This window comes from Bactrocera neohumeralis, chromosome 5 (genome assembly GCF_024586455.1).
Source record: "Bactrocera neohumeralis isolate Rockhampton chromosome 5, APGP_CSIRO_Bneo_wtdbg2-racon-allhic-juicebox.fasta_v2, whole genome shotgun sequence".
Lineage (NCBI taxonomy): Eukaryota > Metazoa > Arthropoda > Insecta > Diptera > Tephritidae > Bactrocera > Bactrocera neohumeralis.
The window spans coordinates 2001730-2024252 of record NC_065922.1 but is presented as its reverse complement, the minus strand read 5'-3'; the positions used below and the strand labels follow the sequence as shown (position 1 = coordinate 2024252).

General features: G+C 40.6%; 1 protein-coding gene across 1 annotated transcript in view; it reads right to left on the bottom strand.

Moving 5' to 3' along the window:
- LOC126758102 (broad-complex core protein) overlaps positions 1-22523 on the bottom strand; it is a 112831-nt gene that overhangs the window by 6861 nt on the left and 83447 nt on the right. The window contains exons 3-9 of the mRNA XM_050472134.1: positions 19864-20438; positions 10885-11073; positions 10399-10810; positions 10047-10314; positions 9842-9984; positions 9614-9664; positions 1660-2391 (exon numbers count right to left, since the gene is read on the bottom strand). Coding sequence (XP_050328091.1) covers positions 1660-2391; positions 9614-9664; positions 9842-9984; positions 10047-10314; positions 10399-10810; positions 10885-11073; positions 19864-20049 — 1981 coding nt within the window. The 5' untranslated portion in view covers positions 20050-20438. The remainder of the gene's footprint in view (positions 1-1659; positions 2392-9613; positions 9665-9841; positions 9985-10046; positions 10315-10398; positions 10811-10884; positions 11074-19863; positions 20439-22523) is intronic.

The following is a 22523-nucleotide window of genomic DNA, read 5'->3' as shown; positions in this document are numbered from 1 at the left end:
CCCGGCGGCAGGGCGGCTGGATGGCGAATGAGGGTGTGGTAGTAACAGTTGTTGTAGTAGTAGTAGTAACAGCAGTAGAAGGCACTTGGGTCTAAGGATGTGGTGGGGGGTTGGGGTGAGGTGCAGGGTAGGGCGATGAAGTAGTTGACAATTTTCGGGTTTCACTTAAAATTGCTAGTAATTTTGTATTTCGATTTTCAGATTTTAAATAAATTTCAATTCTTAAATTTAAAAATGAATTTTCAAATAAAAAAAAATAAAAAATGTCTTTTACTTTTAAACCAATTATTGTCTTTGATATATGTTTTGATAGCTCGTTTGTGTTAGATGATAATGAAAATGTGTTTCGATTTGATTGCAAACTGAACTGGGATTGCTTAGCGGCCTTCGGCGAGAAAAGCTGCTTGGCAGATCTGTATATCAATTGGTTCCAACACGACCACACACGATTGTGATAGCGAAGACACACATACTCCCATATTATATACCAATACATACATATACTAATGCTAAATACGCTCGGATGCGACTTGGATGGACTCATTGTGTACTTTCAACATACCTGTTACATACAATGTACTTGCAACATCCATAATTATAGTTGTGGTTTATAGTGGTTTTCAAGCAGTTTCAAAATATTTAATTTTAGTATTTTAAGTTGATATTCAAAACATGTGGTAACATTCTAAGTTAGCTAGTAATGGTATGTACGTATGCATGATTTTAAACAAAACTCTTTATTTGCTAATTAATACTAGATTAACAATACGTTAATATATGTATATGTATATGTATATGTATATAAATATATTTATTAGTATACGATTTTATTAAAAACGAACACAACTGAAGTAAAAAGTATCTCGATCGCTTAAATCGCTTAAAGTGCCTAAGCCTAGTTGAATATAAAATAGTCAATGACAAACATATATTGTATAAAGTATTTACATGTTATGGTTATACCGTTAATTTCCATCTACATTCGTAGTACATCCCTTTCACTGCGTAGATCGATCGGTCGGTCGGTCGGTCGGCCTTTGTATGTGATTTTTGTGGACGTGCATTATACATACTTAAGTTTTCCATTAAATCTATGATTTCTATTTTTGCTTTTTGCTTGCTTTTCTTTTCAATGTACAAAATTCATAGCAAATAGGCGGATTAAAAATATCTAAGGCGTTACTTCTGTTGTAAGTTTGAGAACATTAAAGCCATTTCAGGGTACGCACCTTTGTTTACAATTATCAAAATAATGCGCGCTTCTTGTTGGTAAGGGATCTGTGCCCCGCGAGACGTCTTGCTTACTACGACTACAAATATTTTAATTTTTCTTCGTCTACAGCTTCACTTCTTGTTTCCTATTTGTCCTGTCGGACATACCCCAATGCAGCATATGCCACATGTGTCTGAATGCGTGGAGGTATGTATGTACTATTTAGTTCCGGTCGCGTCTGCGCCTGAACGTGTTCTAATTCTACTTATTCACTTATTTAACATAGGCTAAATATTAACGAGCACCTGAAAACATAACAATTTCACCACACCTGCTTCTAACATCTACAACATGAGGCGCTGGTGGCAGGCACCCGCCTTTTGCGTTCGCTTAAAAATTTATATTGGTCAGGTAGTCAAAGTACATGAAACCCTATGAGGATGAGCGATGGTTGACCGGCGCATAGTAGGAGTTATGCATCACGGCCACGCTGGCTAAGCCCGGTGACTGGGCCATATCAGCGCCGCCGATGGTCTCCTGCTTCGGCTGTTTCAGGTTGCGATGGTAGATGCTCTTGTGATTGCGTAGACTGTTCAACGAGCTGTAGACACGCTTGCAGATGTTGCAGACGGGTTCTTTGGTCGGACGCATGTGCACGTTCTGTATGTGGCGCTTGAGGCGGGTTAGAGATGACAGATTCTTGTTGCACGGATCGCAGCGAAATTCGTCAGCGCCGCCACCGCCGCCGCCTCCGACGCCCGAAGTGTTCAGACTACCGGCGGAGGTGTTGGCAGCCGCGCTGCTGGACGCTGCCGCCATGTTGGCCATAGCGGCAGCTGCAGCGGCGGCGACAAACATTTGCGACTGCTGGACGGCGCTGGTGGCGTTGCTAAGGCCGCCGTTGCCATTGTTGCAGCCATTGCCGGTATTGCTCCCAGAGTTCTGGCCGTGTTGATGCTGCTGCTGCTGATGGTGGTGGTGGTGATGATGGTGCTGGTGCTGGTGCTGGGAATTGGCCTGCATGAGTGCGGCGGGCAAGATGTTGGATGTATTGTTGCTCGAGGTGCTGCCGCTGGCACTGTTGCTGCTGCAATTGGCGCCACCGCTGCCATTGCCGTTGTTCGAGACACTGCAGTTGGCGGTGAAAGTAGTGAGGTTAAGGCCACAGATACTTGAGGCTGCTGGCCGTTCGAAGGGGGGATTATCGCAATTAAGTGGGCGAGCATTTGCATTTGGTTCGGTGTAGCGATGGTCGGCATAGTTGTTGGTGATTTTACAGTTGAGCATGTTGTTGTAGTGAATAGATTTGTGGCATAGGTTTGTTGTAGAAGTGGAATTTGCCGTCAGTTGACCTGACGACAATGTGGAAGAAAGTCATAAAACGTTGGATTAGCCCAAAAGACAACAGTCATTTCAGCGAGTTAGGTATTAACGATTGGAAGAATAAACTAATGGTAACAGTAACGGTAACGGTAACTACGAATAATCTTTAACAAATTTAGGAGAAACCGAATGGAATTTCGACTGTAAATCAAACGATTCTCTATGAAAAATTCTCTCTTATTTTCTCTTTGAATTTTTGCTCTTCTCTTTTGAGTTTTGCCTTTACAGCTGGTTGATTCAGGGCATTACGCAAGCCACCGCCGTTACGGCTACGAAATTTAACTTTGGATTTATTTATTTATTTTAAATTCTTTTGAGAATTCTTTATTCTAATTTATAAAGACTAATGTTGTATTTGCTTGTAAGCTATGAAATGCTGTGCTGTGCCGACCACTTTGTAAAGGTGGACAAATTTATTTCTTCTTTGATTGTTTGCATTCCTTAACTCGAGCCTACGGGGAGTGGGTGATGGGAAGGGGTGTGCAAATTTGTTGCAGTTCACGCTTATCGAGTGTCAACTGTACTTCGAACTTAATTTCACTTGAATATGTTTTTTCGTGCTCGTAGCTATTTCAATTGTATTGAGTCGAGGCCATATTTAAATTTTACATGAAATCCGTTTTGAAATTTCACCGTTACTAAATTTTACTGTTTCGTGTAAATCAGATCTTCAATCAGACTCTTATTTTCAGTTTCATATTATATTTTGCATTTGTGCTTAACTCATTGGCTGGTGCAATTTAAGAGAAGGGGTGGAATTTTATTTTTTTTCCTCAATTTTTGTTAATAAGTGGTATTTTGTGTAGCGTGTGTATGTGTTCAACACCATCACCATTGTGTGTGTAGTGGAGTTTGGATTGGGCAACTGGTGGCAATCACCTGAGGTTACTTCTTCAAATAGATACGTGTCGGTAGCATGGCTTTGGCAATGCCTCATAGTTCTTGCGATTCAGCGGGTAACATAAGTTAATTAAAATATTCAAAACCACTTGGGATTTGGCGGGGCGATTGAGTTGAAACTATTTTGCATTCGGTTAAATTTAGTTTGCATAGTTCTCCTTTCGAATCGTGTGTGTTTTTTCTTATCTTTTTTAATTTTGGTTTGAGTGGGAATGCGGGTGCTGTGGGGTCGGGGGCTAGGGGCAGGAAGTTGGGTGCTTTCGATTTACGACTTCAAATTAGCTACTTATTTTACATTACAATTTACAAACATGAAGCTGATATGAATATTATGCAGTCCTAAGAATTACAGTGTTTGTTCCAAGAAAAAATTACCAATAAATACCGAATATGATTTCGAATACCAAAAGTACAATGTTGACGCATCAAAGCACGTCCAACATTTGGCTACCAAATTATTTCGTTTTTAATTCCACTGCCGATTGACTATTCGGTGGCGCGATCAATTTCTTGCCGAATTTGTTAGTGTACGTTCAGCTTTAGCGTACAGTGTGAGCAGAACATTCGCGAAGTACGGCGTTCGTTTCTATACTTCGGTTGTTCAACTTATGTTGTTGTTGGTTATTTTTGACATTATTTGTGGTTTTGCCTCGTTTTTTAGTGTAAATTTAAAATGTCCTCCTACCAAAGTGTCCATAAATCAATTAATACTGATATTGTTGCGCTTGATTTTCGGTACTTAATAGTGTGTGTTTGTTTTTAATATAATAATAGTTGTTGTTGTAAGCCTTACATGACTAGCCAATACAAAATATAAAAGTATAAGACATACATAACTTAAGCCATAATAATTTGTGTGGAAGTAAAGTTCGGAAATTTGGAAAAGATGCGATTGCGCAACTCGAGCTCAGCGTTGGACGAGTGAACACACCCCAAGGGATTTCATTTCATGAGAAATGCCGAGAATTTTTACGTGTCCGTTTTTCGTTCGGTCTGTGTGAAAGAGACTCCTCGCTTTCAAAACTGAATTCCGAGTCAAGTCGGACCGCGTGAGTCTGTCTGTCTGTGTTTCGGTGATTGGGCGTAAAATTTTTACAGTTAAATCTTGCGTTATTCTGAATTGATTCCCATGCAAATTTTCTCAAATAGGTTGATGCTGATTTTGCTCAATTTTGATTGTTTTCTTTGTTGTTGTGTTTACTTGAACAATTTTGTGAGTTTTCTTGTGATTTTCGCTTAAATTTAATCGTTTGGTGTGTACAATAGCTTCCAATTCGAAATGCAAATACTTAATGATAACTTAAAATTTAATTTTTACAATTTTGTCGTGGGAATTTCGAAACTTAAATCTACAGAAAATATATATCGCTTAACTCCACCAATCATATATGTATGTATGCGTGTGTATGTAATTATGTAATTTTCCATAGCTTAAATAATATGTACTTTGTTTGTGTATGCTGCTGTCACTAATCATAAACTTCCATAGAATGGACAATGTATGTGTGTGGGTGTTTCTATTTCTTTGCCTGAATGTCTTGATAAGAAGTAAATGCTTTGTTTTTGTACTTCATAATCTCGGCTTCATGATTAGTCATCCAATTAAGCGCAACATATGATTAGTAAAGTAGTGTGTTGTTTGTTATTGTTGTTATTATTGTTGTAGTGGTTAGTTTGGAGCTTAAAGCAAGCGTTCGGTGTGATGTGTGGGAATGTTGGAAACGCATTCACAGGTGGTGTGGTTAATTGTGTGTGCTTGTGTGAGTGGAAAAGAGTGGGTGCGTGAGTGGGTTAGTGAATTGGTATGGACCCTGAGAGCGTGTGTTAGTAAAGAGCAAGTGTGAGTGCGTGTGAACGTGGATCTTCGAGGGGTTGCACTTGCAACAACAATTGTTAGATAATTTAGTTTTTTGTTTTTGTTTTTGCGTTAACTGCACTTATTGCTGCGAAGCAGTTATTTTTATATTGTAGGTGTATACATATGCTTATGTATGCGTGTTCGTGTTTGTGGGGCTGTGTGGTTAATAACAATTATTTGGTTTGTTCTCGTTCACCGCCGGGGGGTTAACGGTTTTGAGCAAGGAAATTCGCATCGACTAATATTTTCGAGTGCCAATTTGTTGGGGGCGGTTTGGGGCGTCGATGGGGTGGAAGTGCGAGGTTAGCTGGTCCTTTACTCTAACACGCTTGCTTGAGTTTACAGCCAATCTTTAAAGCTTTGCAAACAATTCATTTAATTTAATAAAAAAAAATTTAAAACAAAAAAAATTAACATATTTTGTGCCTGCCTTTGTTTTTATATGTTGTGCTCACTCTTGTATTCGTACGAAAATAAGTGCGCGCCGATTTGCACGCATTAGGGTGGTTCATACGACCTGTTCGAGTGTTCGCCATACAAACACGTGCATATGTATGCATGTTCGTAAGTATCTCCTATACATATGTACGCATTTATTTATCATATATAAGATATATTGCACAAGAACAGTTAATGTCTTCGAGTTAGTTATTAGGGAGCAGGATGTTACCATCAAATTGCAACACTGAATTAAATCACAACGTAAATTTGTATGAATGATGATGTAAGCAAAAAAAAAAAACAACGGAAAATATTGAATATTAAAAACATGTATGAAACGCAAAAGGCGATCACTGTACAATAAAGCTGTATGTGTTAATGGGAAGTGCGGCTTTCTTTTGCCGCCGGCACCTTCCCTCCTCATTTCACAGCAATTTTAATTAAACAAACAAAACATTTAGAATAACAAGTATATACTTTTAGGCATAACCTAAGGGTTAATAAACGTTCAGTATTGCATTTGTAATAATTTCGAAATCAAAATGCGTTCGCTCTGCTGACACATAGTTTTCTATAGCAATTATATACTGATTAAAACACACATACATGACGTAAAATTTCCATTGTAAAGAGTTAAAAGTGTGTGGTTATGTGTGTGTGGGTTTGAAATTCAAAGCAAAATGGTAACAATTATCACATTTATTTGGAACGAAAATTGAAACACACTTGACTCATGGCTTCAAAGCAACGCTTTTCAGTTCAAACATCGAAAAATAAAAAGGAGTTTACTTAAATCAAAAGTTTCTCTAATTAATTTGGCGCCTTGTTGTTGGCCGGCTCAATTCATACGAACAAATATTTATGTATGTAAGTCTAGTGGAGTACAAAATAGGCGGAATACGTGTAATGTTGCGAAACTAAACATTCAAAACAATATATGTGTGTGTGTATGTATGCGTGTGCGCATGTTTGTACAGAACACAAAAGTATGCAATTACAGTTAGTAAAAAATTGGTAACTAACGAAAACATAAGCAACGAAAAATGTCGAAAATATCACAAATATTTATATTTACTCTTAGGCACGTACGAATATGAATGAGTAAGTAAGAGGAGAAAATTTTCATTTCTTTATATTTCCATAAAATACGAATACAAAATTAGCACACAAAAACAAATATCACGGAAAATATATATTTGGGCTTTTCACTCAACGCCGATGCTGCCGCTCTTATGCGGAGCAGCCTTGCTAAGCAAATGATTCCGCTTTGGAAGCGCGCGAGTTTCGAACACTTGCTGACCTTTCAATATTTTGTTTGCGAATTTCATACTCTGTTTATATTGATCTTTCTATTGCTCGCGCGTAGCCTACAGACGTTGGCGTTGACATTCGGAGAGGCTTTCGGAATGATTGCGAACCGCGTGTTTTGCAAGGGCAACGCGTTAATACTTTTTGTGAACGGAATGCAACGAGGACGGCTTATTATTTAAGTCTCGTGAAGACTGCTTTTTACACTCTTTAAACCTTATAGTAAACTGACCATAGAGACGACTCGTGTCGTGTGGATGAATGAGCGAAGAAGGGGACTAGAAGCAGAGGCGTTTGAGCACCAACGCGAACAACCCAACACACAACACTTATCGAGCGAGCAGCAACACACACGTACAAGTGTGCAGCTTTGGAGTCGCTAGTGTGCGTAAGTGTTTGTGTGTGTGTGTGAGTGTTGGTTTCTAAATAAACTACAAATGAACTTGAATTAATTCGCCGAAAGTGTGAAACTTGTTGCGCGGCAGTTATGTGTTGTGTTGCCACAGCTTAATTAGTCGTTAAAACGCCTGTGTGTATGCAATAAATTTGGTGCGAACGCTTTGAAATATTGTATGTGTGCGCTTGTGTGTGCTTAGCTAATCAAAATTGAAGTTAAACACTTTTGCGCCGATTAACGCAGACATAAAAGCAAATGCCGACGCCACATACGCCACAAGTCTGCTCCAATCGGCTGGCAGTGTGTGGCAAGTGTGAAGCGTAAAGCGTAAAGCGCAAAGCACCAGTAGCCGCAAGCCACAGCACCGAACACACATACACACACGCACGTACGCGCACAAAACATGCGTAATCTCTATTTTACACTTTCACCAGCACCGCATTTGCGTTTGCTTGTGCGTTGGCGGGCAAAATTTTCACATTCACTTAAATAGACAAAACTTTTGCATTGCCGCACTCGCACACGCGCTCACATGTGATGTGTATGCCGCCGCGCGCGCAGTTGGGGCAAATTGTTGAGGTCGGCCACAACATAAAGGCATCAATTAAAATTTCTCCACACGCTCAACGGCAAATGGGAGCAGATAGTTGTTAGAAATCAGGAGGCTAAAGCAGACAGGCAGCCCGTTGTGGCATCAACGCGTGTTGACTGACTGGCTGTCTGCCGGCGCGCTAAGCTAGCGAGTGACGAGCGGCAAGTGCGCGCTAAATAATTGATGAGCCTGTGGCAAGGCACACACGTGGAATACATTGGGAGCAACTCCGGCATATATTAGGGAATTGCGCGGTGCCGGGAGCAGCTGGCAGCCCGCTAAGATTTGAAGTGCGGAAGTGTTGTTTGCCAGTTATTGCCATCATCGATGTGGCGCTTGTGGTTATTATTGTTGTGAATTGCGCTTTGTTTGTGTTATTGTAATGCGGCAAACCGGTTAATTAATTCGAGCACAGTCAGCTGATTGCTTGGTTCTTTGCCAGCGCTATTCTCTATTGCAATGGTGAATTTCGGGAATTTTTCAAACGCGCTTGGCTTCGCTTCTCTTCCTCTTCTTCACTTTCTCATTGTTACAGTTATATATTTTTAAATATTAATTATTGACTCTACGCTCTATGGTCCTTTTACCATTCTACGCTCATGAAGGGGATTCAAATGAAATAAGTATTTACCATCGAAACAATCAAATAAGAAAGAAATTTTCTGCTGCTTACGTAATTCTCTTTTTCTTCTCATTTACCAACCAAATACTTAGCGACTTAGATGATCTTAATTCATGAGATTTATCTGTTTTTAGTTCAAAGTGCTGGAAACCGAAGGAAAATGCCGGTGAACGCAGTGCTCCAGAAGCGGTGCACCAAATAACTGATGAATCTCATACGGGAAAAGTGAGCGTGTGCTGGAGGCATTTGGAACTGTTTATACATATGCTGTGGCATGTATAGATGGGTATGTATGCATGTGGAAATTAAGTTGAATTGGATAATTAAACACCAAAGCGATGAGTTATGGCGAACAAATTCAATTTGCTTTGACTTCCATCGAGAGTTCTCGAGAGAGTGCTTAAATTAGTGGTGAAATTGTTAGGAGATGTGCATTGAAAATCCAGTAAAAGTCTACGAGATGAATTGGTGCATTAATGAAGCGTGTAGCCACCTTAAAATTTAGAAAAAGTCTTAATATTTCTTCCTTTGCCACTGCGTTCCAGGCATTTTTATATTATATATATGTATATATTTCTATTTTTTCATATATTTCGGAAGTTCTTTTTTGTATTTTTTTTCTGATTCCCTAGTTTCTTTCGAGTTTTCCTCACAAAGTCGGTTTAAATTAAATAAATAAACCAAAAGTTAAATTAATGAAAAAAATTAACTGTAATTATCATGTAAAAGAATTTTATGGGTTATTGCAATTTTCTCAAAAATTTTCCGTAGTTATAAATGTAATAAAACATAATTAATTAATTAATATTTGCATTTGATGTAAAAATGTAAAGGAATGAATTTGAATTGAAATGTTCGGAAAGAGCGAGTAGTAGTATGTATGGAAGCGGCGTACTCACCTTGCGGAGAAACTGATATTTCGGCGGCTGACTGTAGTTGCGAGTTAAAACCTGAAAGTGAAAGGTAAAAAATTTGAAAATTTCTGCAAAATTTACAACTCCGAAAGGTAGGTTCTTTAGTGCGAGCTTAAAAGCTTCACAGCACCAGACTGAGCTTTTGTGTAAGGTAAGCTTTCGAAAGGTGTGAAGCTCGAGTGCAGCGCTAACCTTCACTCAAACAGCACTTACCAGCTAACGTGGCAGGATCTAGACCGCTCATGGGAAAATTGAAGGCGGCCGGTGAAAATAATTTGCTCTCTGCCGGTGACATCAGATATGGGGGTGGAGGATGTGTTGGCATGTTGTTATCAATCTCCTCATCGTTTCCCGAACTGTTGTATAAATTGCCGATTAGTTTATAGTTAGTAGAGTCGCTGTCACCGCTTTTACTCACCTCAAAGAACCTTTGCCGCCATCGCCGCTGCTTGATCGGTTCGCTTCATGCTCACCGGTGGAGTCGTTACTGTGCTCATCGACTACTGTCGGATTGTTATTCGAGCATACTAGTTCCATGGGTTCCGATTTGACATCGTCGACGGTGCGTGTAAGCGGTGAGGAAGTTAAGCTACTACCTACTTTGTCATTATTTGCGATACCGTTTCCGTTGCCAGTGTCCGAGTTGCCATTGCCACTATTGCCGTTATTACCAGATGGTCCATTACCTAAAAATGATAACATTTGTTAGACTTCATGACAATTCTCTTCCACTCTCCTTTTATCGCTCTCTATCTGAACCACACACTTACGTTTGTCTTCCTTCAGCGGCGGTGTGTTGTTATTGTTGTGCTTGATGGTTGAGAAATCGGCCGGTGTCAATTGGGGTGATGCGCTGCGTTGATGTACTATTTCGGGACTGTTGTTGTTGCTAGACGGCAAACCGTTGTCGGGTCCTCGCAGGCGTTTCATGGCATTATTCGAGTCCTCGGCCGATGGTGTGGAGTTGTTCCTCTCGCGACGTAGCATGGCCATGCTGCGCTTAAACAACTGGCTGTTGATGTGTGTGGATGCCAATGGCAGCTGTTGGGATGGTGGGGGTGGCGGTGGTGAGCCGCTGTTGCGTGGATATAGCGGCGGCTCATCGAGCAATGTGTGGTGTGAGTTAAGTGGAGTGCGTGTGGCATTAGCGGCATTCGCCAGATTTTGTATTTGAGCTAATTGCTGTGGGATGCAAGCAGAAATGTATTTGTGAAAACATCAATAAACACCTTTATCGCTTGATTATTTGAACTTACACTATGGGTTTCCTCGGCCTGCTGTTGAGTGAGACCCGAGACTCGAAGTACCTCTGCCGTCTTTAGGAAGGACTGCAAAGACTTTTGATGCACGTTCACCTCACCGTGATATATGAATTCCACCAACGAGTGTAGATCGAGAAAGTTGACATCCTGGAGCAGGATCACCGGATGCTTGCAAGGTGTACTCTGAAAGAAACAAAGAAAATGGGAAATTAATGAATCATTTGATGTCACACTCATTCTGTGTATGAGTGTCAGTTGTAAGGTATTATAAAAATTAGTAAAGTGGGAGTGGTTTGTGGACACTTCAAGGCAAGACCTGCGCATTCATCATTTGTGTGTGACAGCCGCATGATTTGAAGTTGGCAAATGCTGCTGAAGTGCGACGCACAATTAATCTGAGTAGACAGCCACATATGTAGATGGCATGTGCATACATATAAACATAATACATACTTGGAGTGAGTGTATGTGCTTTTGCTTTTATTCAATTGGCGCGTTTTGAAGTAGTTTTGAAATGCACAAAACCTGCGAATGTGTGCGTGAGTATGTAGCACTTCATGGTCATGGCGCAACAACAATACAAATAAGCTGAAGTACCTGATTTGTGCGTGTCTTGTTTGCTTAACGATGAACACACACACGCGCAAAGGTATGTGAGCATAATGCGCCTGTGTGCGATCACTAATGTGCTTCGCTTTTTGCTTCTGCCATTGGCAGCGTTTGCAACGATTGTGTGACGACAGCCTCATCCGAGGTAAGCAGAGGTGAACACGAGGGGCCTGACGGTAGAAGTGTAACCAAGGTACTTGCTCGCATAGGAGCTTTAGGCTGCTTGCGCAAAATCACAAACTGGCTATTATCGCAGCCGACTAGGGCTGTCATGTCTACGCTCTGTTCCCTCCGCTACCCGCAATTGTGTAAATATGCATGAGCTACCTTATATATTTACAAGCCATATACATTTACATAGTGTATATACACATTATGTATATTTGCAATGCACGCTCAACTTAATAGCAGCCGCAGTGATCGGTCCCATCGCACTCGGCGCAGTTGCAGCAGCGCTGCCTCAGCAAAAACTGCAATTGAACTGCACAAATAGCAACAACACACATCGAACACTTGGCAGCGATCGCTGTTGCATTGTGCCTCGAAATTAGGTCAGCGAATAATGAAAGCATAAAGGCAAAAACTGATGCTTCACTGCGTGTGTGCCGACATATGTATGCATGTATGTATGTAAATGAAGATGTGCAGTAGCAGAGCGCTGTCAAAGGCGAACGACTAACCGAACGCATAATCGACGGCTGAGATAATGCCCTGCCCGACCAGACACTAGTAACTCAGCGACGATCTTGTTGCTCTGCCGCTTCGATCAGTATGCGCCCATCTTTTTCAGTTTATCGCCTATCCACCACTCCCCACCAGCTCGTATTATTTTTTAGCGCTTACTAAGCACACACACACACCCATACATAGAGACTTTTTCGTTGTGCATTTGTATTTCTGCTCGGCGTTTCGCTATTTAATGGACTTCTTGCAAAGGATTGCATCTATTTTTACTGATTTGTGGCACGATCGCCAAGGAGGTAACGCTGTGTGAGCGTGAAGGGGCCGGGTGCTGGTACAGACGCTCTTAGAGTGTAATGTTGTTGTGTTGATGCGCGCCGCCTTGCAAGTTTGGGAAAATGAGGTCAGCGCAACAGCAGTCGATTGCGAATCTGGCTTAGTATATATTTGTAAATAGGCGCACACGCGCACGCACACCAACGCAGGCGACGTACGAATGCGTGTGAAGTGCATTCAAGCGCCCGTGCCGTGTTTTGTTGTATTGTTTTGCGCACATCTCGGCCTTTGGAATTTATTTGCGATTGTAAATTACCGTTTATGATCTATAGAAAGTGGGACAGCAGCGAGATTGCTTTTTGGGAAACGAATACACACACATATGTACATATATACTCGCATGTTACATATAGTGTGCATGTGTATGTTTGCGTGTAAATGGCATTTGTCTTGATATAATACCAGAAAATAATAAAAAGTAACTTTAAGTAAATAATGAAGCGAAATAATAAAAAGCCACACAAATTACAATGGAATAGCAGTGTTACCAGATGTATAAAAATTATAGGATTTATAAAGCAGCAATAATATTGAAACTTCTACAAGCGTCCGGTCTCCAATAATATTGCAAGAAAGGGTTCTAGGTTCGTTTGAAATATGCGCAGTTTTGCACTGCAGTCTAACATAGCCGCAGAGTTTTGGATCCTACAGACTATCCGGTACGCAATAATGTTATTAGGGGCCACAAAGGGGCAATCATATCTAGGAATAAGTTAAATTTAACCAAGCGCAGAGCACAGCTCGACCCAGCTGTCTTGGCGAGCCAAAAATAATGGAATTAAATATGGCCGAGTGTCGCTTCACAATTCAGTTTGTTTTGCTTGTTTGGATTGGCGAACTACACGGATTTGTAGTTAAAATGAGGCGAGAAATAAAATGAAAAATGTTCAAACAAACAACGCAAAACGTGTGCGGGCCGCTGGACGAAGCGACACGAATTCAACTAACTTTCTGGCTTCTTTTGCCGTTAGCCGTCACTTTGTTGCAGGGTGTGACTGAGTGTTTGCGACTTATTTAAGTGCCACTAGTGCATCGGCCATTGTTTGGCGCCTGTTTTTGTACCGTTTTGTGTAATTTCGTATTTGTGCATTTTAGAGCTTTAGTTCAAATGCTTTTATGCCAAATTGCTGCACTACAAGTGCGTCCGTTGCCTGGGCCTATCGCTATTCGCTGGGTGCGCCAGTGCTGAGCGCTGCCGTATTGCAGTTTAAACCTAATTAAAATAATGCAGCAGTTAATTAAATATTTATGCACCGAGTGGATACTTTAGCCACTTTCTAGCCACTTGAATCCGACGCCACTAACCCCCGATGCCACTCGTCGCCAGGCGGCAAAGCGTGTTATGTTGTAGCGCCCAGTGCTGCTGGGCAGAGGTGTCATTTGGATGCGGACCAATGTGACAGTGGGACAAAATGAGAGAAAATCCAACATGAAAACAGCATTAGGAGATTATTTCCAAATATTCCTCAACCATACTCCAAGAGGACAACTAAACAGAATATCTATATAAATTTTTGTAATAGTGAGTACGTCTTTACTAGATTCTAAGTACAGTCACAGAGGACAATCGTTGCTACGAAAAGCGCCCCATTGCGCAAAGGTTTCTGGTCGCTTGTTTGTTTTTATAACGGTAACGTATAGTAAATACAAAAACAGCAAAAGCTGTCACTTCTAGTGCCAATAAAGTTTTCCCTACCAAGGCTGGGTTCATTACTTTTGTTGCCATTGTCCGAGATACAGCCACTACCCTGTAATCTTGTGCGCCCTGCCCTCCCCCTCTTTTCTACTGCAATTGTTGTGCATTTATTTTGCTATTTAGCAAATTAAATGTTGTCCCTTCTCATATTGTAGTGCCTTCAATTCCCCGTGGCATGAGTGTGTGTGTATGTGCGCAGTGTCATGACTTGTTCGCTCTTATTTGAAAAAGTGTGTTCTTCACTTTGCTTCGCTTCACTATTTTTGCATAAGTAGGCAGGCTGCCACTGGCCTAAGTGCTGACACTGCAATTGACTACACTTTTTTGCGCTGATTTATTTCATTTTTTCGACTTTTCGACGAGTTGTTAATCAGCAGTTGTGCTGTTGCTATATTTTGCACATGCAAAACTTTTAACAATTTAGTGCATGCTTCTTTGTATAGTTCTTTCTTTGAGTTTCTTCTGCATTCAATCGTTCCGCCATAGATCTAATTTGAAGGCAATGATTAACTTGGCAACGGAATAGTCAACTTGGCGATACTTTGGACAATTGTGACTTATATACTACTTTTACGGTTATTATACAACTTAAATTGATTTATTGTGACAAGTTCCGTTACAGCGAGTTTGGCGCTTGGAGGTGAACTGCGATTCGCAATTAAAATTAATCCACATTTGTTTGAGTGATATTCTATAATTTCAAGCTTTAGGGTAAATGATAACAGTAAAGGCGAACCAGTCACCAGTCGTGTGAGAAAATCGAATGTAAATATGTATGTATGTATGTAGATATATAATTTTAGGTTTAAGTCATGAGTTTATGTAAATGTTATATTATGTTCTGTTGTGTCATGTTATGTTATGTTATGTATGTTATGTTATGTTATGTATGTTATGTTATGTTATGTTATGTTATGTTATGCTGTGTTATGTTATGTTATGTTATGTTATGTTACGTTATTATGCCGTCTTCCGTCGATTTATCCTATTGTTTTCTTCCGGTATACTAAAGACAAGCTATCCCTCGTATATAAAAATATTTTGAAAGCAAGTTTTATTCGAGGGCAATAATTTTGCTAAATCTAGTTCATTTAATTAGACCCAGTACTTTGCAAGCGAATTTGCATACAAATGCTACGCTAATATAATGCAAATATGAAGTAGGGAATGTGAATGTGAACGCATTGCAGCAACGTTTGTGACCTTTTCTTCAGAGCCGTACGTGAAGTCATTAAATCACTTTTATTGCAGACGAACTTTTGCATTATTAAATTCTTTGCAAACATTTTTAAAATTCTGTTTATTGCTATGCCCCTTTATCACGACGCTTTTCAGCACCGCCCAGTAGACATTACTTGCTTACGTGCGCACACACATGCACACGCATCGGTGCTTATGTAAAGTATCTATGTGTTTATGAAATAAAAATAATTCAGCAATTCATTATAAGTTGCATGCGAGTCGAATGCGGCTATTGCTTTATGTGTATGTATGGGAGTGTGTGTGTGCTTGCGTCACATTAGACAAAACGGTAAATGGCCAAAGACAGATCCTCGTACGCTTACCAGCGCTCTTGCCGCCACGCCCCGGTTCGCCAAGCACTTTGCTAGTTATATCCTTTCGCCGCAGAATTTGTTTGTTGCTAAAACTTTTAACATTGTACATGTGTGTGTGTGAGCGCATAACCGCATAGTTTTCGATTTTCCTTTTTCAAATATTCAGCAAAAAGCTTTCTTCATGCAAATGCACATACAGTAGTGTTTATGTGTGTGTGTGTGTATGTACGAATTTGCCTGCCCTATTGGTTGCCGAAGTTTTAGTGGTTTTTGTTGTTGTTGTTGTTGGTGCGCAAAGCAAACTTTAATGGCAACCTAATTAATAAAACGAATATATTTAAAATTTGAAATTTCCGTGCAGCGATCCTCGCCCTACGGCACTCGCCACTTGTAGGCCAAAGTTTTACGATTTGGCAAAGCCGCCGCCGCTCGCCGCTGCGCCTTATTTCTAGTCGCCGTTTGTGTAATTTTTGCAGTGACTCTACTTAATTTGCATCGCTGTGCCATTATTTCATAGCTCACTTTTACCCTAGTCTCCACGCCCCACTCTTGCTGTTGCCTTTGTTGTCGTATTTTGTACCGTTGCATTTTTTGTTAACTATTAAATTTATTTAGTCGGTTCTTCTTTGTTTATTATAACGCAACACACACACTTACATATGCGGATGGCGGCTAGGTGAGGCGAGGAGTTGGCGTGTGTGGCGTATTGAAAGAAGTTTGCTGGGATTTTCTTGTCTTTCGGTGGCATTTGCAGGCAAAGTGTGGCACTGCGCCATCGCTAATGGGCCGTGGGCATGACGAATATTTCGCGAGCTCATTATTACTGTTATTATTTGGGGTTTCCAGCTAATGTTTGATGATAGTGATTACTGCCGCGGTTGCGGTGCTGATGGCTGGTGGCGTAGAGGACCTCCATGCCGATGCATGCGGCATAATTTCTATTACGCCCATTCTGCCCATAATACCTCTCCACTGCGGAAGTATCTGAGGCGGCGTATGTTGTATGCGTTAGTGCTTTACAGTGCAAAAGAATTTGTTGCTATTTTCGGGGTCACCCACTGGGAGCTGGAGTCTCTTGTTGTTCGCAAGGGGATTGGCACAAGAACGGTTCAGTGCGAGTTTTGCCTAAGAATTTACCAGTTGCGTTTCCACCAACTGCGGCAACTCTTTGCGAAATAACAAGAACCACGTCACGCCGCACCGCCGCCCCGCCTACTAACATCCGCCACAGTGAGCGCTTGATTCGCCTAATGCATTTTGAATATTCGCCGGCATTGAGACATTAAACTCTACCAAGTTGGCTGCTTGTGGCGGGGGCGGAAGCGGAGTCAGCGGGGATTGCAGTTTGTTGCAAGTATAGATTGCGGAAGTGTGCACGCAATTGTGGCTTTGAGGCAAACAAAAGGGTTAGGCTGTGGCACCTACAAGCATTCCACGCTGGCATTCTATACAAGTGAATGTGTGCGTGTGTGTGCATACTGGAAACCGTACAACATGACACAAAGCGGAAACTTTTTGCCACTGAGCTGCCATCAGCGTCAAATAATAATCGTTAGCGAATTTCCGACATTGCGGTTGCATGCCGCACATGTGCATTGCAGACAAAATGGCTCACTCCACACACACACAAACACATTAGTTGCCTCTAAATTCAACTCAAATGCAGAATTGCTCACTTGGCTGCCGCATAAGCATTTGGGCGTTGCACGTTGGGTGTGGCAAGCACTGTGTAGACAGATTGTACGAGTATGTATTTACCGAGTTTGAAGACCACCCAACGGACTCAAGTGACTTGCTACAAACACAGATATATGCAGTTTGTTATTTTAATTGAAACTGCGGACTAATTTCATTTTATTGTGGTTGCCCGTTTTTGTTGTTGCAGCAAGCAAACATTTATGCAGTCTATTTGATTTGTGTGACTGCTGGTACCTCACTGTTGCATGTGCCACAGTTGCGTGTTGTGGCAATTGTTTAATTGTATTTTTATTGTCCCCATTGTTGTTGTAGTTGTTGTTGAAATCTGCAAATGACTTGTGTGCATAATAAGTCAACATTTTACCTGTCTTGCACCGAGTTTAGAGTCACTTTCAAATAAGTAGCCGTACAAGTGCCACACACACACATAAACAAGCACACTGGAGTTAACGGTTATATGCATCAGTGTGCACACATACGAATCCGAAGATACTCATATTACCTTAGTGCAGATCTGTGCTTTCATTGTCTCCCAGCAACCGCGTAGCGCTGCCACATCGCACATAAGTAGGTCACATCGTCATGGCAGAGGCAGCAGAAGCCCGCAATCTGCCTTAGCACATACTCAATGGCTCTCCGCCTATATAATTATGCATCCTCTGCGCTTTTCCCCTCAGCTTCCCGTGAGGGGTTGGGTCGGGAAGGCGAAAGGGTTTGTCACTGCAGCCGCATCTTCTTCTCTGCTCCTTCTTTCATTTTATCTTCACATTCTTCCCAACTTTGCTTTTCTTGTTTCCTCTTCGCCAACGTTTTTGTGCGACTGATCTTCGACCGATTTGCTCTCTAGCGGCTGAGGTGTTTCCTCTCCTTCGCGATATTCAGGGTGAGCCAGTTTGCATTCTGCCCTTGCATTTTCGCACTATATTTCTTCCATCTACATTTTATCGCATTTTCTACTCATAAAACGATAAAAATTGCAATTTACGCTTTATACTTATATACACATGCGTTTCCCTTGCCCCTCGCAAGTTTGTCTTATGTGTGATTTTCTGTTTCTTATGTTTGCTCAGCCTTTGGCAAATACATACGAGCGAACATTGTGCGACTTTGCCTTTGCTTCTGTATTCGTTTTCACCGCTCCACTTGGCCCCGTCATTAGGTAGTGCAATCGCCGCTTTTGCTTTATTATAATATTTCGATTTCTTTACACGTTCTCCTTTACAAGTGCCTTTGCATGGCAAATGAACGCACTGATGTTTGCTCAACTTATGTATATAAATATATATGTATATATATATATAGTTATATACATATATACCATATATGTAGTATATGTATGAATGTGCCCTAACTAATAAAAATTTGTACTTTATGTGCGAAGTGTCCTCGAAAAAATATATACGAGTGTGTGAGTTGGTCATTGCTTGTTGAAGCCGACGACGGCGATCGGTGACTGTGAGAAAGCTATGCCAGCAAATATATTAAGACAAAGTAACACACTTCAGTTTCCGTGCGTTAGACTTTTCAGTTTTATGCCACATCTGAACGCCCTGTCCGAGAATAGTATTAATCCTTGACAAGAACAGATACATAGTATATTGGAGACTCATATGATTATACCCTGTTCAATGCCACGATGTTTGAAACGCCAAAAAGAAACGTATAAAGTCGACTTAGCCTTGTCCGTCTGTATATAGGCGAGCTATTCCTTCGGTTTCTGAAATATCGATTTGAAATTTTGGTCGGATCTTTTTCTTATCAAGAAGCTGCTCATTTGACAGAACGACCCTGTGGCATATAGCTGTCGTACAAGCTGATCGATCAGAATAAAGAGCTGGTATGGAACACCCTTTTATTTAAGGGGATCTTTTAACGAAACTTTGCATCGAATACTGTTTGGGCGATGAAGCAATCCCCGAAAAGATTGTTCAGATTGAGTCATTATAGCATAAGGAGTATTTTGTATTTGTGAAGGGAGCAATTGAAGTTAGTGAATAATTTTTATTTTTGACTGATCCTATTCAAGTGATATAAGACGCCTTTGGAACGCATTTGCTGCTCGGTGCGCTTCCATTGCGGTGATTTCATAACAATCCACCTACATTAAGCTGGTTCCTAAGCACCGAGGTTCACAACATAAGTTTTATTTCAAAAACCGCACTACATAGCCCTTGCACTAGACCTTGGGTTGTAGTCTCTTGCAATATCATAAGAAAGTTAAAACGGTGAGCCCCAATGGATATCAAAAAAATACCATTGTGGCAGATCATGTAATATGTTAAGAGAAATTAAATTTTCGTCTCTCAAACGGCTTATAAAATCAAATAACCCACAGCATATCTCGTGGGAATTCTTAACCTATAAGTATCTAAATTTTTTGTCATTATTGTCACTCACCTTGAGTAAATCGCGAAAATATGGGCTGCACGCCGACAGGACGACGCGATGCGCTTTGATGCTGCGCCCCTCGCACGCCAGTGTCACATCGACGAAGTCTTCGTCATCGCGCAGGTTCTCAAACGCCGACGTTATGCTGCTTTGGTAGTTGTTCCAGCGCAAACAGAAATGCTGTGTTTCGTCCATCTTCGCGACTGGCTTGACTGTGTCCGTTTCCGTTTCCGTGTCCGTGTATGTGTGGGTGTTGCGTTGGCGCTGTTGAAAGCGTCCCCAAAGACTTGCTTTCACTCTTATGGATATGCTGTTGTTGTTATTCTTGTTGCTGTGACTGCTATTATTTTGAAATTAATTATTTTTCTCCAACTGATTGCAATTGTTTTCTCTTAGTTGTAGTTGTAGATATAATTGTAATGTTATGTTGTTGTTGTAGTTTTTATGGTTGTTAAGAACCGTCTTCTCTAAGTTTTGCGTTTGCTTGTACTTTCCCTTAAGTTTGACTATTTGGGAAGTTTACTTGACTATTTGCGTTTTATGTTTATATTTGTGTAGATATATTTTTCATAAATTTAAATAAACTGCAAAGAGAAAAGACGGAAGTACAATTAGTAAAATGAACACAGTGAAAGATATCCAATGTATGTTAAAATGTAAAATATTCAAAATAATCATAAAAAAATTGCGAATCTACTGAAAAAATTAATTTCACGGCCCAGAAGCCTCAAAAGGAGGCGCATCATTTAACACTAGTTGAGCCATCTTGAAAGCAAGTGACAAAAGAACCCTCGCTAAAATAAGAGAATGCATGTTAGGCAACAACATCAACTCGTTTACGGAATAACAGAACTTTATGTATTACCAACTTGACGGTATTCGGCTCTAGAATCAGAATCGGCTTCGAATCGAAGTTTATAAAATTAATCTTTGGCACATAGATTCTCCGGAATATGGAAAATGTTTACATATTTAGATGGTGTATGAAGTTGTTTTTGTTCGAAGAAATTTATTTCGAGCGCATCTGCTTCGTGTGCAAGTGTCGCACGTCAAGTGGCTTTAAATAGACCCGCAGATTATAAAACGCCCAAAGTGATAAACAAACAATGCATTCGCCGCGTAGAAAATCAAATTAAAATTCACTTTTAATGGGCATAACAAACAAGTTTTATTTGCGTTGGCCAGTGAGGTTATTGACACTCAAGGTTAGCACTGCTGCTCTTGGCATCCCGAGCGTTCTCTCGAGTGCCAGCCATTTCGTTGAAGTTTTATGCGGATTTATTTTCGAAAAATTCATATATTTTTCTGATTTCTATTGAAATTCAACATTTTATCGCTGCACAGCAAAGGCTGTAGCTTTCACATACATACATACATAAGTATATCATGCATTTATTTATACGCACACATACAGGCAAGCACTATAAATAATTGTTGGGTTGCAAATTTCGCCAGCGATTTATCAGCATATGGGTTCTAGTGTGTTTAGTTTTATTCCACTTATTCTTCGGCGATGACTGTTTGTGGGTTTTATGAAAACTAGTCAACAGATTTCTCAGAATGCGATGACCAATCTTTTCTCCAATCTTAGAAGCCGCGAACGACAGCCATTTCTCAAATACGGCTATGTTTTAGATAAAGTTTTGCATTAGTTGTTTACCATATATGTACATTTGTATGTATGTATGTACATATGTATGTAGGTATGCAGTACACACACAAGAATCTCGACCAATATGTTTGAAAGTGAAAAAAGTGTAAGCAAAAAAACCCTACATACGGTCTGATAACCAAGCAAAAGCAATAAAGCTGCTGCAGCTTTCTAAAAGCTCTGCAGTCGCCGCTTCGAAGTGCTCTTGCAAAACGAAAACTATCGCTATTTGTATCTATGTGATACATTCGTACATGAACGCGCTCTGTATCTGCGAGTGAGCGAGTAGTTTTGCTGAGCGCTCGCTTCACGTGTGCTGGCAGTGCAGCAAATGCTGTGCGCTTGCCGATTCGCAAGCCAGTGCGCATGGCAATGCAGTGGGGGAGCGCACGATATGGGTTGCTCGCGCAGTTTGGCACAAAACGCTTGATATTTCGTTGCGTCAAAAATTGAGCGCAAAGAATGCGATGCCTGCCTTTTTGCTGCGCTGCACTTGTGTTGGTGGATTTGTCACAGCAAAAGTTGCTTCGGAAAGTTTAATTCGCACAAATATGTAATCGAAAGACTTTCGTTTACATGATTGATCAGGGACTTAAGTGTTGACTCGACTTAAGTATTTCTATTATTGCATTTAGTATCCAAAACGTTTTCAGTAAATCAAAATAAATGTAAGAAAATTATTGCTTCAATGGAAAGCTTCGTTGAATTGGAATTTGTATATATGTAAATTAAAGTTAGTTTTCTGGTTCAGTGTATCCTTCGCAGAATTCTGCCTACCTGACAGCTGTAGAAGCTTTATTGGTGGCTGCCAATCTTGGCGAACCGATGCACGGTTGAAGGTAACACACTACCGAGCACTTAATAACGCGACCGACGATTAGTGCGACTACTAACTGTAATTACCGAACCCGAATTGTAGTGTTTGTAGTTTTTCAATTTGAATTTTAATACATTTATAAAGTTAAAGAACATATTTTCTGCCCGAACCGAAAGTAGCACGAACTATACACAGATATTC